Genomic DNA, 19,824 nt, shown 5'->3' on the forward strand with positions numbered 1-19,824 from the left:
TGTGTAGTTCAAGTTTCTTTTTAACCATGAAGGCTACCTGTTGTGTTTGGGATTTTTTTCCTTATAAACCTTCAGATTCTTGGGTTTATTGTTTCTCCTAGAGTTGGGATCTGCTCTGAGAAATGACAAAAATAAGGAAATGCTGCAGCACCTGGGCTGCAAATCTTGAATAATGCTTCAGCTTCTTAGTGTTGGGAGCTTAACTTTGCAGTGATACTTCCGTCTGCACTTAGTTTGCATTCAGAAACCCAAAGGCAATGTATGAACAGCCCAGTGAGCTCTGCCTCTGTCTCTGAATTCAGTCAGTCCTCTCTGCCTCCTTCTTCCAGTCCTTCAGGTTCTTGGCTGGGGCCTGGTGACTGTTCTAGGTGCTGGTGATCTCATTGCAGTGTATTTTTATGTATTTTTATTCTCAGAAAATTGATACAGAATTTTCCTTGCAGAAAAATTCATGTGAATAGGGAGAAACAAGAATTGTTGTGAATTCCAGCATTAGCACCTCCTGGTGCAAGGTATGCTCCACATCACAAAGCAGGGGAGGAGCTGTGTTCTTGTTAGTTATTGTGGATTTTACTGGTTTTATGAGTTCTGTATCCCCCTGGAATGAAGTTTGTGGTCATTAGCATTTTCTCTTCAGGGTGATGATCCAACCCTGACAAGGTACTTTGGCCAACAGGTTTGGGGATGAAGCCCAAATTCAGGCCTAACCCAACTCTGTTTGTTCCTGTTCTTGGTTATTAAAGTCCATATTGAAAGGTGGGGGAAAGACAGGAGCAAAGGTTATGCTGTGGGGTGTACAAGGTGTTTTCCATGGAATAAATCTCTTTATAAAGCCCTTTTGTACTGAGGGAGTTGTTTTTCCTGGTGCTTATTGAATCGTTGAGGTTGGAAAAAATCGTTAAGGTCATCAAGTCCAGCTGTAAACCCAACACTGCCAAGTGCACCCCTTCACCAGGCAGCCTGTCCCAGAGCTTGATAACCCTTTTGGTGAAAAATTTCCCTAATATCTAATCTAAAACCTTCCCTAGCACAACTTCAGGCTATTTGCTCTTGACCTATCCCTTGTTACTTGGGAGAGGAGATCAGCCCCCAGCTTGCTTCTCCTCTGAGTGAGTTATAGAGAGTGATAAGGTCTCTTCTGAGCCTCTTTTCTCCAGATTAAACACCCCAAGCTCTCTGCTCCCCCTGTTTAGACTTCTGTTCCAGACCCTTTATCTAAACTCCCTCCAGCACTTCAATGTCTTTTACATTTCCTTTTATCTGATCAGCTGCATGGTGTCATCTCTAAAAAGTGCTTTGCCTTGGTTTTGTTAAGATCAGCTTCCATTATATCCAATGCAGTAAAAAAGAAGAAAAAAAAATGACTCTGTTATTGAAATAATGGGATTTTTGTGTCTTTGAAGTCACTGATATGTCAGAGTACCTCGGGAAAAAATGTTCTAAGCCCAAATTTTTCCCAACACTACTACTGGAACATTCCAGAGTGAGAATTTTTTTAAATGAGGCCTTTGAATTTTGTTTTTCCAACTGCTGTGCTGGTTTTATTGGTACTGCCATGTGTAAATCAGTGCCTTTATTTCATCCTAGTTTGGCATATTTCATCTTTGCAAAAGATGTTAAAACATTTGCAGTGTGAACAGAATAAAGTCTGGTTATGTCTGTGTACTGTCTGGCATGTCTTCAACATCTGCTGTCACTGGTGGAGAACTGCAGCTTCTACAGTCAATAACATTTTTATGATGAGTATTAATGTGTGTTTTCCTTAAAATAGGAGACAAATTACTAAGTTAGAGTCCTGCTTTGTAAGGAATTAAAATGCTGTCAGACACTACTGTCTGGGTTCATCATACATGAATGAGGCATTTAGGGACACCTGAAATTAAATAGAAGAAAATAATGTCATTTTGAGGAGTAGCATAACCATTCATTATCAGTACTTCTGTGAGACAACTCAAAATAAATAAATAAATAAATAAAAATCTTCTTGGTAACTGTGAAGCAAATCCAGAGGTACAATTCAAAAAGTCAGTTGTGGGGAAAAAGATGCACACACCTGGAGTGTACTTTGTACAAATATAGTCGTTTCCTTGGCTCTTTTGCCTCTGAAGTGGTAAGGCTTTGATTTCACAGAGTAAGTGCATAGCACTTGATACTCTGTGCTAAAAAGGAATATATTCCACAACAGAGCTAAAATTTGTTTGTAGCTCATTTACATTAAAGGTAGAAACTTCAACCCTTGCAAAGAAATAGAATATACAAATCAGATACTACTGAATATCTGTGGCGTCTGAACCAATGTAAGCAGAAATGTGTCCTTGAATCTGTTTGTCACTGTATCAGTGTGTGGAGCTGCAGGGATTTGTGTAGTCTTTGTTTCAGACTAAACTTTGTGTGATTTCCCAACAGTTCATGACTGCCTGCAGTTTTGCTACAGCATTATAATCTTTTGAGAGAATTTAAACTTGGATACATTTCACTTTTTAAGGTTTTGATCAAAAGATATACAACAGGTGTGCCAACACTTAGCTACATAACAGGATGAAAAACCTTTTCAGTGTTCTTTACCTGAACCTTCTGGTTCCCCTCATGTCTCCAAGCATACAAAATATGTCAGTGAAAGATATCCTTGATAAAAGATTGACTGTTAGTGTCTAATGTCTCCCTGCTGCTGGCACAGGTGAAGGGCTGTGTGCTTTCCTTACAGCTTTCATGTCACCAGATTGCCTCTGACACCCTGGGAAGGCAGTGAAGAGGATTTCTTTCTGGGATCCTTTTTACCCTTTGGATCACTACAAAGGCAATGCTTGCACAGTCTTTGGGTGTGGCTGGGGGATGTGTTTTCCTTCTCAAAGGAGCCTAAAATCATTTCAGGGTTCCACCTTGACTAAAGGGAACTGTATGTCTCACCTGTCATTTGTGTTCATCCTCAGTAAAATAAATCTTCATCATTTGTGTTTTACTAAGATGTTGTTCTGTCTGCTCTGTCTGGCAGGCAGTTTGTTGTCTGTACAACACACAAAGGGTCAGGAATTTTATTCTATCCATTCTTCAAGTAGATCAGTTCATGTATCTCCTTCTCCCATAGCAAGGCACTGACCCCTAAGAAGCAGGTATTATCTTTTGTGCCTCAGAAATGAGGTCATTAACAGCCTGTTAATACACATTAAACATTCTCCAGTTGGCATTTAACTTCAGTGGTGTGCCAGGATTTCAGGGTTTGTGCAGTGAAGTTTGTCATTCCCACTCCTTACAATACACTTGTTTGCCAGTCACACACAGTGGGAGCTGAACTAATGCTCAGAGAAAAATGGTTCTGCCCAGTTGGGTTTCTGTCCTCTGTTTTTACCTCCAAAAAGTTATGTTTTCGTTTATAACAAAACAAGTGAAGAAGCCCAGATGAAGAATGGTACAAAAAAATAAGGCAGCTTTGAGTAAAAGCTGAAATTGCATAGGGCTGACTGAGTTTAGCTGCCATCATTTTCTCCTGCGTGTGGTAGGTAAAGGTGTAAGAAAATCTGATTTTATGTTTATTTCTGATACAGGTAGCACCAAGTGTCACTCTGTTCTAAAAGACACATAATGAGTATGTAGGAATATAGGTGACTTCTTAAAACAAAGTACAGTTGGCCTGCTTTTTGCAGATAAAAGTTCCTCTTTTAAAATTTGAAGAAGAGTATGTATTTCTGTTCTTTCATGTGAATGATCAGACTTAAAATTGAAATTCAGGGTCCACTTGCTACTGCAACATTTTTTACTGGAAAGATTATTCATGTGTTGCTTGAATGTGAATATGTACAGAGGAATTGAGTATTTCAAATCTGCATAACCCTTGTCAGGGTTACTGAAAGTGTCAGTGCTTCAAGCTGCAGTGTTGGCAGCTGCCAGTTCTGGGGCATGACAGAAACAAACACTTGTTCAGACAGAATTCATGTTCTGCTTCACACTGTCTTCTGTGAACACTCTGTCAGAGAATCTTGATTTTAGCTGATAAACTGCTTCCTGAACCCTTTTGTTGAATTGGTTTTGTTTGAATCGCTCAGCACTTCACTGGGTGAGGAACTGGTGTGCAGATGTTGATTATGCTCCTCTTCTACAGTATCACAGAAAAATATTTGAAGTTGTAGCCAAAATGCTCTAGCAGGCACAAATTAGAGTCTGAAAGATGCTTTGGACTTTGATTCAGGATGGAACTGTAACCTGTTCTGTAGAATTATGCTGGGAAGCAAATGTTAGGTCTCTGATGCTGTAATGGTAAAAATTAACTTCATGCACAGTCCTTAATAGTGGAGAACAGAGGGTTGGAAAGAGTAAACTGTCTTTAAACAAAGATAAGGCCTCTGCTGTGACCTTGCTACTCTGTGTTTTCCAGTAAGAGTTATTAGCTTAAGGGATGTGTTTCCTTGAGAGCTTAGAATCCCAGGAAAAGAGGCACCCATGGGAACATTATAATATTTTGCATGGAAAAGGAGATGTGAAACAGATCTGGCAGAAGAAAGAATGATGTGATCTAGCATAAATCTAATTGGCCCTTTAATTTTAGCCATTCTTTGATACTTCTACTTGTGAGTATTATTTATTCAGTGGGTCATGAATTTCTTTCAGTCTCAGAGCACATAAAACCTCTGGGGTGGATGGAGAACCAGGACAGGGAGCTGTGGGAGGTAACAAAGCAAAAACCCTCTGTGTTAGTAAATGCTGCTGTGCAAGGGGCAGCACCTCCAGATGAGAATTTTTTAGATGGTCCCAAAACCTAAAAGTGATGAAAAACAATCCTCTAATATCACTGTGTTGCCTGTGGTTAAACTGTTGAGAAAGTGAAATATATAAGGACATACTGTAATGATTATTTTTAGGTGTTTCAATGTTTAATATTTGAGGTTGGAAGCCAGTTATCTGATCTGAATTGCAACTGGATCCCCACAAAATGTGTGTTTGTATTGAATGATCACGAGGCTTTATGCTCTAGCAGTTCAGTAGCTCTTGTTTTTAAGAAGTTTCTCACTTGCCTCACGGGAACTTTGAGGTTTGAGTAGCTAAAATACTTACTGATTTCGCTGTGATCTGATCTTTATTACATTCAGGATCAGACCAGGTGGTGAAGCTGCATTTCTGCTACTTGTGAAATACCTAAATTTTTCAGTGTGACATTGAATGGGAGTTGCATTGGAACAGTATTCTGACTCCTCTTGCAGGAAATGGTTAAAAAGGAATTTCTGCACATCTGAAAAAGTAGTCAGAAGAGCAGAGTTTGTTGTTTTGTCTCGACTGCCTGATTGTGGATTAGGCTTTGGGCTATCTGCTTTAAATATCAGAAGAGAGGAGCTCCCTTTGTACAGGCAGAAGACAAAATGTCTTGACACTGCAAAAGCTGGTGAACTGATAGCAACTCAACTTGTGGGTATTCTCTTCATAGTTTTTGTGTTCTAGCATGCAAAATTTAAATCAAAACTTGTTGTTTTGATAAGCAGTACTATTCTGTTTATTAGCTATAATGTCAATGTATGTTTGTTATAACAAGTTCATTAATACATCAGTTGAGATTGTTTATCTTATCAAGAGCAAGCTCTCAATTTCAATTTTCTTTCTAGGAAATGCAGAATAACTGATGCTGAGGAGTGAGACTGACATACAAAGTATTCAAAAGTCTGGAAATGCCAAAACTTACATATGATGTGGCATTTTACTTTTTTTAAAATTATTATAAATTTTTAATTTATATGTTTATGCTTATTGCTGAGTGAAATTGTTGGAGGTTTGGTTCCTGGGCTGAGAGGGCAGAGTTATTTGCTGGAAAATAGAGACTCCCAGCAAAGAGAAAGCCATGATTAGGGCACACATTTTATCCTGCTGTAAGGCTGTTGCTATTGCATAGAATAGCTTTCTGCAGAGAACAGTGAAGAATGAGCCAGTTCATTCTTCTCTGCAAGAAACCACCTTTGGTATGATCCCTGTAGAACTCAGATTTTCAGGGTTGCTGAAAGCAGGCAGCATTGTGAACAGGATGGGTTTCTGTAATGGAAATACTGTAGCTAACTACACCATGTGTTCTCTACCCCACTGAGCATACAGAGCCTGGCTGAAATGTAATTAATGTTCACTTTAATCTCTGATGTGTACAAACAGGTGTTATTCAAAGTTCTCTTATACATTCTTTTAAAACTCTCATGTAAATGTGTGTTAGGTTCTTACATCCAAGGGAGCAAATGTTCTTTTTAATGTCTGAATGAAACCTTTACATTCACATGCTTTCACAAATTAATTATGCAAACTGTAAATTCCTTAATTCTAAACTGCTTCTGCTACAGCTAGTATTTAAGTGCAAAAATACTGAAAAGTATTGCAAAACCAGTCTTTTTTCAAAGATTGCAAGGGAGATGGAACTGCTTCGCCAGTTCTGGTGCATTAATGCACGTTATAAGCTTTGCTTCCTTTGCCTGCCACTTGTAAAAAAACCTCCATGAACTAACTTAAATTAGAGTATGCCATTTCAAAATTAAGAGATCTCCTCATGCAAGTGAATCTACCAAATCCACATCCTTTCTCTGGGTGAGGCTGTGTTCTAGCTCGACAATGAATACATTCCTTGCCTTGGGTAATGTATCATCCTTAAACCTTAATGCAAATATGAAGGTTTTTCTTTTAATTGCTGTCAGAGTTCCTCATGATACTTTGGTGCCTTCAAAGCAAACCTCAGTAAGCAGAAATCCTGGAAGATGAAATTTAAGTGCCATGCCTCAGCATGAAGGCACTGTGGAAAAACAAATGCACTCTTGTTTAGTCTGAACTTTGCCTTGATTTTTTTTCTAAACATTCTTTGAGGAACTCTGCTCCCTAATTTTCTTTTTGCCTTCTTCCTAATCTCAGAAGATAACTCTCCCATGTTAGTGGGGAAAAAATTGTTTCTGTAAACTCCTGGTTGTTTTGGGTCACAGTAATGAGGGAAATCAGCAACTTCAGACACTTAGCTTTTCAACCATTGCTAGAAGTAACTAATAAAAATATTTTCAAGGTAACTTTTCTGTAATTTCATTGCTCTTAAAAAGAAAAAAAGACATTCAGTAATATTCATGGTGGGCATTGTGCGTTTTCTGCCGTGCTTTGGTCAGGACACAGTGCTCAGTGCAGTTTCTTAACAGGCATAGAATGGTGGTACTTTGTAATTTGCAGGTGCTGGAGTTTGGGAAGATTTTGTTAATTTATTTAAGAAAAGGTAAAACAAATAATTGTGTGCAAAAATAAAATGTGTCCTGAACTACAAACTAGCAGAAGGGTTTTATCACAAAGCTTTCAAGGCTGCTTAAATTGTGGAGTTTAGTGGTGTTTTGGCAGCACAAGCTGAAGTTGTTGCATTGGAAGAAACTGATTTATCTTGACTTTTTTACTTTTCTTTCCCCAAGAGAGTGGTGTAACTGTCCTGCAGGGAATGTTTTTTTGGAAGTGACACTGTTTGCTGGTTTTGTGCTTATTTGTGTATGGGCTTGAAATGTTCAACATGGTTGTTAAATTGTTAACCCAGGGAAGTGATGGTGATGGTTGGGTTGCATTTATGGCAGTTTATGTATCTAAAACTGAGTGGTATTTCATGTTGTGTGAGAAAGAGAAGAGGGCAGCTCTGTGTCCTGGCAGGATTCCCTTTTTCCAACATCCAAGGCCATTCTGAGCCAAACAGTGGAGCTGAGAACTTCCAGAGGAAGCTCCTGAGCCCTCCTTGCTGAGCAGCCTGAATGGTGATTTCTTGTCAACTCATCCTTGGCAGTGTCAGGGTTTGCTGAAGGTTTTAGAGTCACTTTTGTATTTTGAATGCTTTTTTATATTCAGTATTTTGAATTTCAGTTAAATTTTGAGTGTTTCCAAAGTTGAGAGATTCCCCAACTTCCCTGGGCAACTTGTTGCAGTGTTTCACCACTGTTGTTGTGATAAAAATGTCTCTAATTCTCTAAAAATATTATTTGTGCCTTTTTTCTGTCTTATTTATCAAAGAAATAGTCTGACATAATTAGAAAATAATTACAGCCATGACCAAGTTTAAATCACTTGAAATGTAAACCAAAAGGTTTTAATTGAAAATACTGCTTATCACAGTACCTGTTTATTCTTAAGTATATATTTTTTCTTTTAAAACATGCACAGTGTGTTAGGTTTGTATGAGGAAGAGCCTATAATGTCTTATCTCTAATTTGAAACGTGAAGAAAGATCTTTCTTCTGTTGTGCTTTGCATAGTTGAATGGTTCTTTTAAAAAAATAAATGGTTCTTTTAAAAAAATGGGTTTTTTTTAAAAAATAATTAATGTGGAAGGTTTGCAGTAGCCTGTTTAAATACAATGACATTCTTCTGTGTAACAGAAAATCCTAGTAAAATAAGGTTACCCTTTTTTATGAGTGCTCATTCTTGGAAAGTTTGTTTTTCTGTTCTCAGAGTATTTGGCTTTTGTAATGTTCTGTCTTCAAGAGCATTTTCCCATATTCCAAGGTTTATTTAAATTACTGCTCAGAATGTTTGATTTTTTGAGAAAAGTGAGATATGCAGATTAACTTGATTTTATAGCAGAATGTTTGGTTTGTAGCATTTATTCAAGATTCATAGGGTCACTTCTAGTAGAAGAATATAGTTTCTGTAAATCTGTGGCAAAAGCATGGGAGGTTTGCAGAAGCCCTTAACCTCTTGAACTTTCCCATGTCATCCTATGAACTCTGAATCTATGGCACTGTTCAAATCAGGAAATGTTTAAAAATGAAAAGCCAAAACCCTAGGCTGCTAGATTTTGTATACAGAACATCTGGGGCTTTTGCAGTTTAACAATCATCCTAATCCTGGTAACATAAGCAGGCTATTGTAAACACTTATTAATTTATGTAAAGTAGCATATGATTTCAGTAGTTTGTTTTCTTGTTATTTCAGCTTTATGACAAAATAAACACAAAATCTTCACCACAAATCAGGAATCCTCCAAGTGATGCTGTACAGAGAGCCAAAGAGGTAATGGCTTTAAAGTATGTTTTTTCTGCTTTGAAAGGTTGATTGTATTTAAACTGTAACTTACTTTTCTTCATTAAGATGTGTATTCTGGCTCATTATCTGAATTATTTCTGGAATATTACCATTGCTTACCCAAGTTACGTAAACAAGTTGCATAAACTTGCAGAATTCCATTATCTGTGTAAGGATTATGAATATTACTCAGTTTAATCATTTAACCTTTTCTTCAACTGTAGTGATGTTAAAAGGAACATTCCTGTTGGGTAATTGCAGAATCTTTCATGTTCAGGTTATTTATCTGCACCAGAAATCTGATGTTTATAAAACTTAGTCACAAAAAGAAATGTTTTGAAGTGTCAGCTTTTTAAATTGAAAAAACCCCAAGTTTATCATAGATAAGTCTAAGAAGAGCAGACTTGGAAATTGCAGAGAAGGTGGCCTACTAAGACCAAAGATAGACACAGATGTTCTTAATTCTTGTACCTTGCAAATAGTATGTTATTTGCTTATTTATGGCAGGTAATAAAAAACCCAGACCCATATTGTATTATGTATTATCAGTAAAAATTCGTGCAGTTGTTAGGGGTTACATCATAGGAAAACTGGTTTTTGTCCTATTAAAGGAGGAAGACTTTAAAACTCTATGTAATAACTAAAGTCACACTGATAGATGCCCTCAAGTCCTGTTCTGCAAAATTTGCTGTCAGTTTATCCTGGGGGTGCTTCCAGAAGCAAAATACTCTGCTTTCATTTTCCAACTAGCTGCATGTGAAAAATAAGGTGTAATAATCAGGTTGCAGGCAAATGAGTTAAAGCTTCTTTACTCCTCCTTCCCCAGTGATAAAGTGACTCAGATTTTATAAAATCTGGAGCTTGGAGGTGGGGTAGCAGATGGCCCACCTAGGCTTGGTGTCTTTAAAAATTGATTTTGGAATGTTTTTAATTCTGCTTTAATAAATTGAGACCATGTAAGGAAGCACAACTGGTGGAGGTCTTGTGTGTCACCTGTTTGCACTCCATTCCGGTCACCATGTATTTAGCTGATGGAGGAATGCTGTCAATTTAAAAAACAAAAATCCTTCAAATTTCTGCTTTAATCTCCTTCAGAGAGAACATTGGAACAAGGTATTTTATTCTCTCGGGGCAGCTGGGTAGGGGCACATTCTCTTAAACCCTTCCCTGTATCAGAAATGTTGGTGTGTATAATCATTTGGGGATATTCTGACTGAGCAGTGAGGGGTTTAGTTTCTTCAGCAGCTTTAAAAGAAAGTTACTATGGGACATTTCTGCTGCTTATTTTGCAGGTATTGGAAGAAATTTCATGTTACCCAGAGAACAATGATGCAAAGGAGCTAAAGCGTATTTTAACACAACCTCATTTCATGGTAAGCAGATCCTACTCTTGTTTGTGGTTTTTTTCTATTTTTTTTCATATTCTTTATGTTAGAAAACTTCAGTAAATTCTCAAAATCTGCAAGGGATGGAACTGCGTACAGTGCATCTGTTGATAAGTATTTCTAACCTGCTGCTCTGGCAAAAGAATTGGCGAAAGAATCAATATTGGTCCTCATTACCGTGTAATTATGGAGCAGTTTCACTTGTTTTTGGAGGTCTGTGTTGTACATGGAAAGAATGAATCCTTTTGGATGTCCATAGATAGAGCTGGGATCCTCCTTTTTTTTTTTCCAAAGGTCTTCTTAGCATAAAGATATGTGAATTCATTGCAAAATAAGTGTTCATTTAATATTATTTTACAACAAATCAGTAGTTTGTACAGTCTGTTGAGTTTGTGTTACATACCAACACTTACTGTGTCTGTTTCCCAAATCTGATTTGAGGGCAAAAATTGTCCTAAATTCAGAGATGTTACTGCTTTGTAACTTGGTTCAAGTTGCTGAATTCTTCTAATTTGAAGGATTTCTTTTGTTTATGCTGTAGGTGAAGTTCATAAATTGAGAAATAAACATGTTTGCTTAAATCTGCTTAAATACTATTGTCAGGTTAAAATCAAGAATTTGACTTTCCCTACTCAGCTTCATTTGGAATCTGACAGGTTCATTTTATTTACTTTTTTGTGTGTGTAATTACCCCACAGTATTGCTAAACCATGAAGAACTAGAGAAAAAATGCTCTTGAGAAAGAGCATTTTTTAAGTATAAATTATTTTCAGAGTAGGTATCAACAAAAGTGATAGTGGTATATAGAAATTTCATATATCGAATCAAGTGACAAGAAAATTGAGTTGAAAATCCTCTTTTTTAGGCATCACTGTTCCCTGATATGCTCACAAATCTAAAACCATTTGTCAGAATTCTTTTGTTGCAAATCTATGAAAAGTATTTTTTCATAAGGAATAAGCTGCAATTCCATAACAAGTACTTTTGATGAGGAGTAATTTCAGCAAGTGAATCTGTGATATCCCAGGCTAAATTACCAGTTGCTGAAGTCCCATTATCCCTTTTCCCCATCTTTCATCCTCTCCCTTGTAGTTCTGGCTTTCATCTAGAACTGCACTTTAATGTTGCCCTCAGCTGAACTAGTAGAAAATTACTCCAAAAAAAAAAAAAAATCCCCAAGTAACCATTTAGCAAAAAGAATTTAGGATAACAGGGATGCTGGAGAGCCAGAATGAGCAGGTGAACAGAAACAGTTTGTGTTAGGGAAAATGTAAAGCAGCAATTAAAGCAGCATAAGTTGGTGTGGATCCACACCTGCAGATCCCAGAGTCTCCAGATGCCAAAGGACAACTCCATCCTCTCCATCATTCCCACTCCTGCTCCCAGATGCACCTCTATGGGTTGCAGACTTCAATAAAATTATTTTTACATTTGTTGCATTCTGCTAAACTTCCCTTCAGAGCAAAAGCCTTCATAAGGAAACTGCTAGGAAAAGGAATAATTATAAGTATATAAACTAGGAATAATTATAATGGAATAATTATAAAATAAAGGAATAATTATAATAATATAAACCAATATTGTTAACCCACACTCCATGTGTTTGCCAAGTGTTGTACAGAGCAATATTCTGGTTATTAATGCACATTAATTCAGTAATCAATTAGGTGTAATAAGTAGGAGTGTGCATTAACACCTATATGGTAATGGACTATTTTAGTATTTTTTTTACCTAATGTATATCCCTAATCAGAAGAAAAAAGAGTATAACCTGTCTTATTTGCTTAACCACAGTGTTAGTGGGTTAAACTGTGTGCAGGCGTTCAAAGAACCAAAGCCAATGTGTTTGTAACAGATCTTAGGGTGTTCTGTTCTAATTTTCTTTTGCCCTCATGTGCCTTATGGCTGCAGAAATAAATTATCAATTTATTCTGTGCATGTTTAACATTTTAATTTAAAGAAATGTATGTAAATTTTGCATGAAGGCCTTTCAGTAGATAATTAATTTAAGAATTCTTAAAAGCATTGTCAAGTACCTCACTTGTTATGTATGTACACATTTCAAAGAGCTTTTATTCCATTTCCCAACTTTCAGTAGTTTTTCAAATATGCCAGTTTCATGTGTAAAAGATTCTATTATTTAAGTTTAGTATGTTGTAACAGTTGAAATATTTGCTAGGAGACTTTTGCTTAATGACATATTGAAGTTTTATCCATCATCATTTGCCTTCCTGTCCTGTTCTCTGCAGTGATCCTGCAGTACAGCAGAAAGCAGTTAAACTCATTTTTAGCAGGATTATCATGTCCTGCAACAGAAAAACAGACAGGAAAGAAACCACATTATCAAAATTCACAGAAATGCCTAAACACAGGCATCTTTAAGTAAGGTCCAATAGGAATCTTTTTTATTAAATGTTTTCAATATTAAATTGAGGTTGCTGTACTTTAATGTATTTCTGAAGTAGTGTTCATTTTTGTGAACATATTCAGAAGTCATTAAGTATAATTACGGACCTTTAAAAATGCTGGAAGTGCCAAATTTTAACCTCCTACAAGGTGAATATTATTGCTAAAAATAATGTAAAGCAGGGCAAATATTTGATGTGATAAAAATGTAAGCACCTGGATTACATAAGAAATGTAATATTAAAGTGTGGAGAGTGTAACAGACACAGGCAGGGGCACAGAAGCACCTCCAAGGTCATTGTGTCCAACCATTAACCTGCATTGGAGTTATGTGTGGAGTGTCCACACATTAATGGACACACAAATAAATCAAATTTTTATTAAATATTGTTAAAGTTGTTTAACTTACATGGTCGAGATCTCTAATATAAAATTTTGATTCAGTAGAGCAGACCAATGCAGAGGAATTAGTTTGAGTTTGAGCTTAGTGGTTGACAAAATAAGATGAGAAATAGGAAATGCAGATACAGGTTAATATTTAACTAGTAGTATGTATGTAAGTGGGCTTGAAACACTGGGAAAATGGGAGGGAATATGGGCAAAGCATTGTTAGTTTAGGGAATTTTGTTCCATCATTATAGTGCTGACTTCCCAAATATAGTTTCAAATTAATTAGAGAAATGAGAACCTAAAGTGTTTAAGAAATTACCTTTTATCACACAGTACACTTCAGAAGTGTACTGAAGTAGCTAATGAAAGCTAATGAAGCAGTATTTTAGCAGTATGCTGCTTTGCACTCTTAATTTTTGTGAAGCATTTTGAACTCAGTTGTTGTGCTGGGACCAAGTTCTAGGGGGAGGGGGGACTATGGAAGCAATTATGGTAGCAAACAACAAAAAACCAGTATTTACTTCATTCAGTTGGTATTGATCTACAGTCTGCCTGATTAGAGTGAGATAGCATGGGATCTGAGTAGCTTTCCATTTTACTAGAGTAATTATTATAGAATGGTTTGCACAGAAAGGGAGATTCCTGATTCTCTGTCTGTGCACATAGAGATGGATTCACTCTCACCCTACAGGTGTCGAGAGGATGAGGGGAAGGGAGACAGCATCATTCTCATTGAAGTCCCTACAGTGAAAATCACATTAACTCATGCAGGCTTTAGAGTCTCAGTGTGTGTAGGAATTTGCAGTCTGAAAATTTATCTTACTCCTTTAAAGGAAAAGTTCTTCAGTAGGAAATGGGGCACAAATATCTTGGATTTCCTTGAAAATCTTCAAAAAAAACCCTTACAAGGAACGAGCAAGGGACATGGGAGATGATGGAAACGTGACATTTTGTTGCTGTGCTGTCCTGCAGGCCTTACTTCAAACCCATGATGTAGTGGCACATGAAGTTTACAGTGACGAAGCGCTGCGGGTGACGCCTCCTCCCACCTCGCCCTACCTGAACGGGGACTCCCCCGAGAGCGCCAACGGCGACATGGACATGGAGAACGTCACGCGCGTCCGCCTGGTGCAGTTCCAGAAGAACACAGACGAGCCCATGGTAGGGGGGGAAGCTCACTATTCCCTCTGTGCTGGTAGAGACCAGGGTTGTGATGATTTTAGTGTCATTTTCTCACTTTGAGGTGGGGTTGTCAATTAACTGGAATAGATATTTATCCTCCTTGAAACGCTTTGTGTGTGCTCACACTGCTGCTGTGCCACCAGGGCTGAGTTTGTTTAAAAGCTACAGCAAATTAGTCCTTAAGCCCAACTGGAGCCTTCAGTATAAAACCCAACTGAGCACTTCAGTATAAAATCACATTTTTAACAAACCAGATCCTTACATACTCATATGTTGAAGTATTGCATCCTCACTTATAAACAGTGTCTGATCTTATTGCTCATCTTGAAGTGAGTGACTAAGATTTTATATTAATCTTAAAATTTATACCCTGCCTTCAAGCTTTCAGGAAACATGACTACTCTTAACCACTAAGAATCACAGTGCTTAATATTTTATTTTAAAAGTATAAACATTCCTTTTTTTCTAGGGAATCACTTTAAAAATGAATGAGCTGAACCACTGCATTGTGGCAAGAATTATGCACGGAGGAATGATTCACCGGCAAGGTAATCACATCTCATGAAGAGCTTTGTCTTCATACACAGGTTTTTTAGATCCTTTTGTACAAACTGTGTACATTCTCCTGATTTTGATTGCTGCTGTTCCATAGCAGTGTCTCTCTGTGCCTGCATGGACTCCTGCTAACTGCTTTAGTTACCTTGCAGTTGCAGAAGTCTGCCAGTGTTTTGAGGTGAGGGCCCACTGTGTTTCATTTAAGTCTTAATTAGAATAATTGCTACCCTATTACTGAGTATAGCTCAGTAAGAGATGGAAACACCAATAATTTTGGAGCTGTATTTATTTAATCCTCTATTAAAAAAAAAAAATTACACAAGTAGCAGTACTTTCTCTTGCCAAAATGAAAGAGCTTTGGCCACACAGTTCTTGAGGATCTTTATATTTTTGGTGTTGAGAATCACAGAAATGCAGTTTGAAATAAAAATGTTACTTGTGCCTAGATTCTAAATCTTTATTTTCAGTATTCACTACCGTAAAAAATCCTGCAAACATGCTTTTTTTTCTCATCCACAGTCTTCTCCTTTTTGTCATTTTGTGTGTTCAGATCAGATGTCCAGAAATAACTGGGTTTTGTCCTGCTTTAAACAGATGAACTTCCCTACTAGGTTGTTGACTGCAAGTTTGGATTGCAGCCATGGAAGGGTTACTTCAGTTTTTTCAGTCTGCCATCTTTTTCTTGTGATGAAAACAAAAATTTTCTTAATTTTTCAGTCAAGAGTTCTCTCTAGCCTACTGTTCTGTTTCAAAGGGAGCTCGGAACAGGTAATTGGGAAGACAAAACATATTCACTTTGTCTCACTGATATGGTAAAATCTGTCAGGAAGCAGGAAAGGCAAAAGTTTTAATACAAACAAAGATGCAATTCAGAGAGAATTCTATGTCTTTGGAGGACCTTCTGAATTGAAATTTATTTTGCTTCTGAAAGTGAGTTTTAAAAGGAGATTTCTCTAAGATTCACCGAAGCAAGGTTTTCTTCCAGCTGTGCTTAGGTAGTGGTGATGCTTTGCACAGTATTGCTTCACATGACTGTGTTCCATAATGGGGCTAATAAAACTTTTAAAAGCTGCTAAAACTGGGTAAAATATCCAACTGTGCCCATTACAACTCTTGTTTTTAATTATACAGTATCTTTTATTTCTAAAGATTTGGGAAATTTAACTTAATCTCTATGTGCTTCATCTAACTAAGGTAGTGCTTCTGCACTTGAAATTGAGCTTTACTTCAGTGTTTCTTTAGTATGGTCATCTATTTTTTTAATGCTTCTAATTCTGTTAGTGCTCTAGATGCCTCTTAGATTCACTGCTTCATTCAGCATAGCCTGTATGTAAAATATTTTTGCTGAATAGAACAACACAAGTGTAATATGACAGTGATCTCAAGCACCATCTTTGAATCCTGTTGGTAGGGCCTGTGCCTTGAATTGGTTTTGGGCAGTGTTAGGTCATTTTTTCTTTGCTGTATGGAAAACTGCCATATCAGGTAATATCAGCAGTGTCTGCATAATAAGTCTGCTGTGAGGCTTACAGGAATTGTGTCATTTCAGGTCCAGCAATATTAAACACAAACTGTGCAGTTCCCAGTCACAAAATTGTAGCTGCTGTGAAGTTGCCTTCTGTCTCTAGGCCGGCTCTGCCTAGTCCTAGTGATTGAAATTGTTCTTATTCCAAACATGGCAGAGTTGAAATGGGAAGAAAAGCTTTTAAAGACTCCATCTACTCACACCTTCCAGAGAATTCAGTAGAAATGAAACACCAGTCTCAGTCATTAAAAATTGTCTGTTTGTTGTTATGTCTGCCAAATGTCCATTCTTTATTCCCAGTTTTTATGTATACTTCTCCTTACAGTCATGAACATAACAATATTCACTTCTGTCAGAGTGACAGAAATGGGAAATGATGCAGAAAAGGGGATTTTATTTGATACAGTGATGTTACTGAATCTGATTCTCAGTCTAACATGTAATTCCATCAGTTTTATATTTTGAATAGTAGCAGAGAATCTTTATACTATTCCAGGCCATATGGTGGTTTTGATTCAATATTATTGTTTAATTACAAAAACATGTTTTTCCTGTTTACTGAGGAGATGCCTGGGCATCTCTTGCTTTGTATTCACTGCACTCTGAAAGACAGATTTGTAGCTAATACAAAGTCCTTTTCTGAATCTAGCAAAACAATTATTTTAATGTTGTTTTCTGTTTATGCCTTTGTATGAATAACAGTGCTGTGTAAGAATTATTTCAGTTTGTAGAAACTGAGGTGATTGTGTGTGTGTTAACTCTGCAGGTACGCTACACGTAGGAGATGAAATCAGAGAAATAAACGGAATCAGTGTGGCAAATCAAACTGTAGAGCAACTACAAAAAATGCTTGTAAGTGCCTGAAGTCTTCTTCATATCCTCTATAAAAGTACCTGTCTTATTTAGTCAAAACTTTTGTGTAATTGTGTTCTAACTTCCCCTTTTTCTAGTGTTTTTGATAGGCTACATGTCCATGCAACAAAAAGTTATTTCAGTTTATTACAGTTGAGCTCAGAGTTAAAAATTTAAAAAACATTTCCTTGAGCTCAGTCTGTCTTTTTCCAGTAAAACTCCACCTTTGTCCTTGCTAGTAGAGTCTGTTTGATATTTCCATAACACTTGCTAATTTTTCTGCGTGCAACGCTAACCTTGACATCTTGGATGGTATCACTAATCCTAGACAAGCTTCAAGGGAAATAGAATTTTTTTGGCGTCACAGTAAGCCAGCCAAAGAGAGAAAGGGGAGAAACTGAGATCTCTTGAAGTGATCTGCTCAGATTTCTGTCCAGATCGAGTCCTGCAGTTGTCAGCCACGTGGTATTCATGAGTATTCAGATTACCATTTAAGAAAATATGTTGTCACAATCTGCTGCTATTCTGGAGTTACTACTTGTTATAAATATTCTTATACAATAGTAAATGCAAAGTGGCAGACCCCATGTCTTGTTCTGATGAAAGACTGTTTTTGAAATTCCTACCTTCAGGAAAATGCAGCTTTCCAGAAACTGAATACAGTTGTGCTGTTTAACATGTATGATGAAAGGGAAGAACATGCCACTTTGGTAGAAAAGACTTTAGATTATAAGAATATAGCTACAAAGAAAAGGTTAACATGGAAGAAGCCTACACATCTCTGAATCTCTTACATAAAATACAATTCTAAAAATTTGGGAAATTTAACTTAATGTTTATGTGCTTCATCTAGCTAAGGTAGTGCATTCTAAGGTAATGCATTCTAGGCATTCAAAACCTAGTCAGGTGAACAAACTGTTCATCCTTTAGATTAATGAGGGCAATATGAATGTTTGTTTATAGGTGATATGACAACTCATCCATAGCATTTTAGCTTTTCATACTTGGACTATGATGTTTTCCTCTCTAGCATTAACAATTTGGAGATGTTCTCTTCAAAATGCCTCTTTTTTCACAGAGGGAAATGCGTGGAAGTATTACCTTCAAGATTGTGCCAAGTTATCGCACGCAGTCTTCATCCTGTGAGGTAATGAATTTAATGAGCCATCCCCTTTCTTCCTCAGTCCTGTAACTAACTGCCTGCTGATGGCTGAATGTTCCTGCTTTCTGGGAAATTGTTTCTGCCTGTCCTGTTAGATCGCACACCAATTTTACAACAAAGATAACGGAACACGAGTAGGTCCCACCTACCTACTCAGCCCTGCCTTCATACTCATCTCATCAGCACCTTAACTAACTCTTTACAGCCTATTAAAGAAAAAAAAATTAGGAAAGGGGATCCTCAACTTATGTATTTAGGAAGCCCCTTTAAAATATGAACATTTAAACTCATACTTCAGTAAGTCTGTTAAACTTCCTAAGCTGAGGAACAATCCTCCTCTTTTTAGGCTTTAAACATTATATTGCTGCTTTGGGCTGTTAAGGGTTAATTGAAAAACCTGTTTCTGTATAACCCTGTTGAGGTAAATTTGTGATGGTTGTGTGTAACAGTTACATGTGGCTAATATTATGTTTCCATGAAAAAATGCTCTGTGTCACTACAGAAGAAAAACAGATTCTGAGCTGTTGCTGAACTAGAAACTTGGTATTACAGCTTTTGCACAGCAACGTTTAATTCCCTTCTGCTCACCAAGTTAGATTCCAGATTGCAACTGAAGGGGATTAAATTGTATGAAATGGCTACTTGAGATCCCCGTTCAGTGTGAGCACACAGATGGCATTTGCAGCGTGTGGATGGTGCCAATCTCAGCCACGCGCTTTGCTGCGCACACAGCTCCCGAATTAGAACTCCCCAAGTGAAATCACAACCCCTGCTGAAGTCAAGCACCTTATCTTAATTAGAGCTGTGATTTCACCCTAATTGTTCTTATGGCTCAGCAGATGCTAGAATACACAGAAACTGCTATTGTGGTTGTCAGAACAATCTGTTTTGCAAGCGAAAAAATTACTGCTTTTTTTGTTGCCTTCGGTTCTTCTAGTAGAATTCACAAAAACTAAAAGGTTTTAGAGGTAGAAGGTTTGACAGATTTTCACCTCTGAGGCCAATTTTCTTAAAATAAACATGAAACCAAAAGTTTTTCATGAAATGCAGAGGCTTTTAAAAATACTGCAGCATGCTGACAAATTCATGTATTGACTTCTGTGCTGCAAAGAGGACTAATACCAAAAGATACCTCACTTCCCAATATTGAAATACAGAAACTGGTGAAACTGCAGACTTGCTGAGAAGATGATTATTTGGAAAGACTCAGCATACAGCTTTAAATTAATACTATTAATTGTCATTTTAGTAATAGCAGAAAATCTCTTTGGTTTTGTATCTTTAGGCTTTTCATGACTATTTATTTCACAGAAGAATGGAAAATATACTCTTACCTTTCTTTGGAAGAAAATGGCTAAACTAGAAATGTGTGATCAA

General features: G+C 37.1%; 1 protein-coding gene across 10 annotated transcripts in view; it reads left to right on the top strand.

The window, feature by feature from the left end:
* CASK (calcium/calmodulin dependent serine protein kinase) overlaps positions 1-19,824 on the top strand; it is a 191,013-nt gene that overhangs the window by 143,435 nt on the left and 27,754 nt on the right. For all 10 annotated transcript variants that reach the window (XM_064706397.1, XM_064706406.1, XM_064706424.1 and 7 more), the window contains 6 exons: positions 8,901-8,978; positions 10,283-10,363; positions 14,144-14,332; positions 14,823-14,901; positions 17,200-17,285; positions 18,364-18,432. In XM_064706397.1, coding sequence (XP_064562467.1) covers positions 8,901-8,978; positions 10,283-10,363; positions 14,144-14,332; positions 14,823-14,901; positions 17,200-17,285; positions 18,364-18,432 — 582 coding nt within the window. The remainder of the gene's footprint in view (positions 1-8,900; positions 8,979-10,282; positions 10,364-14,143; positions 14,333-14,822; positions 14,902-17,199; positions 17,286-18,363; positions 18,433-19,824) is intronic.

The sequence above is a fragment of the Zonotrichia leucophrys genome, chromosome 1 (assembly GCF_028769735.1).
Source record: "Zonotrichia leucophrys gambelii isolate GWCS_2022_RI chromosome 1, RI_Zleu_2.0, whole genome shotgun sequence".
NCBI classification, from domain to species: domain Eukaryota; kingdom Metazoa; phylum Chordata; class Aves; order Passeriformes; family Passerellidae; genus Zonotrichia; species Zonotrichia leucophrys.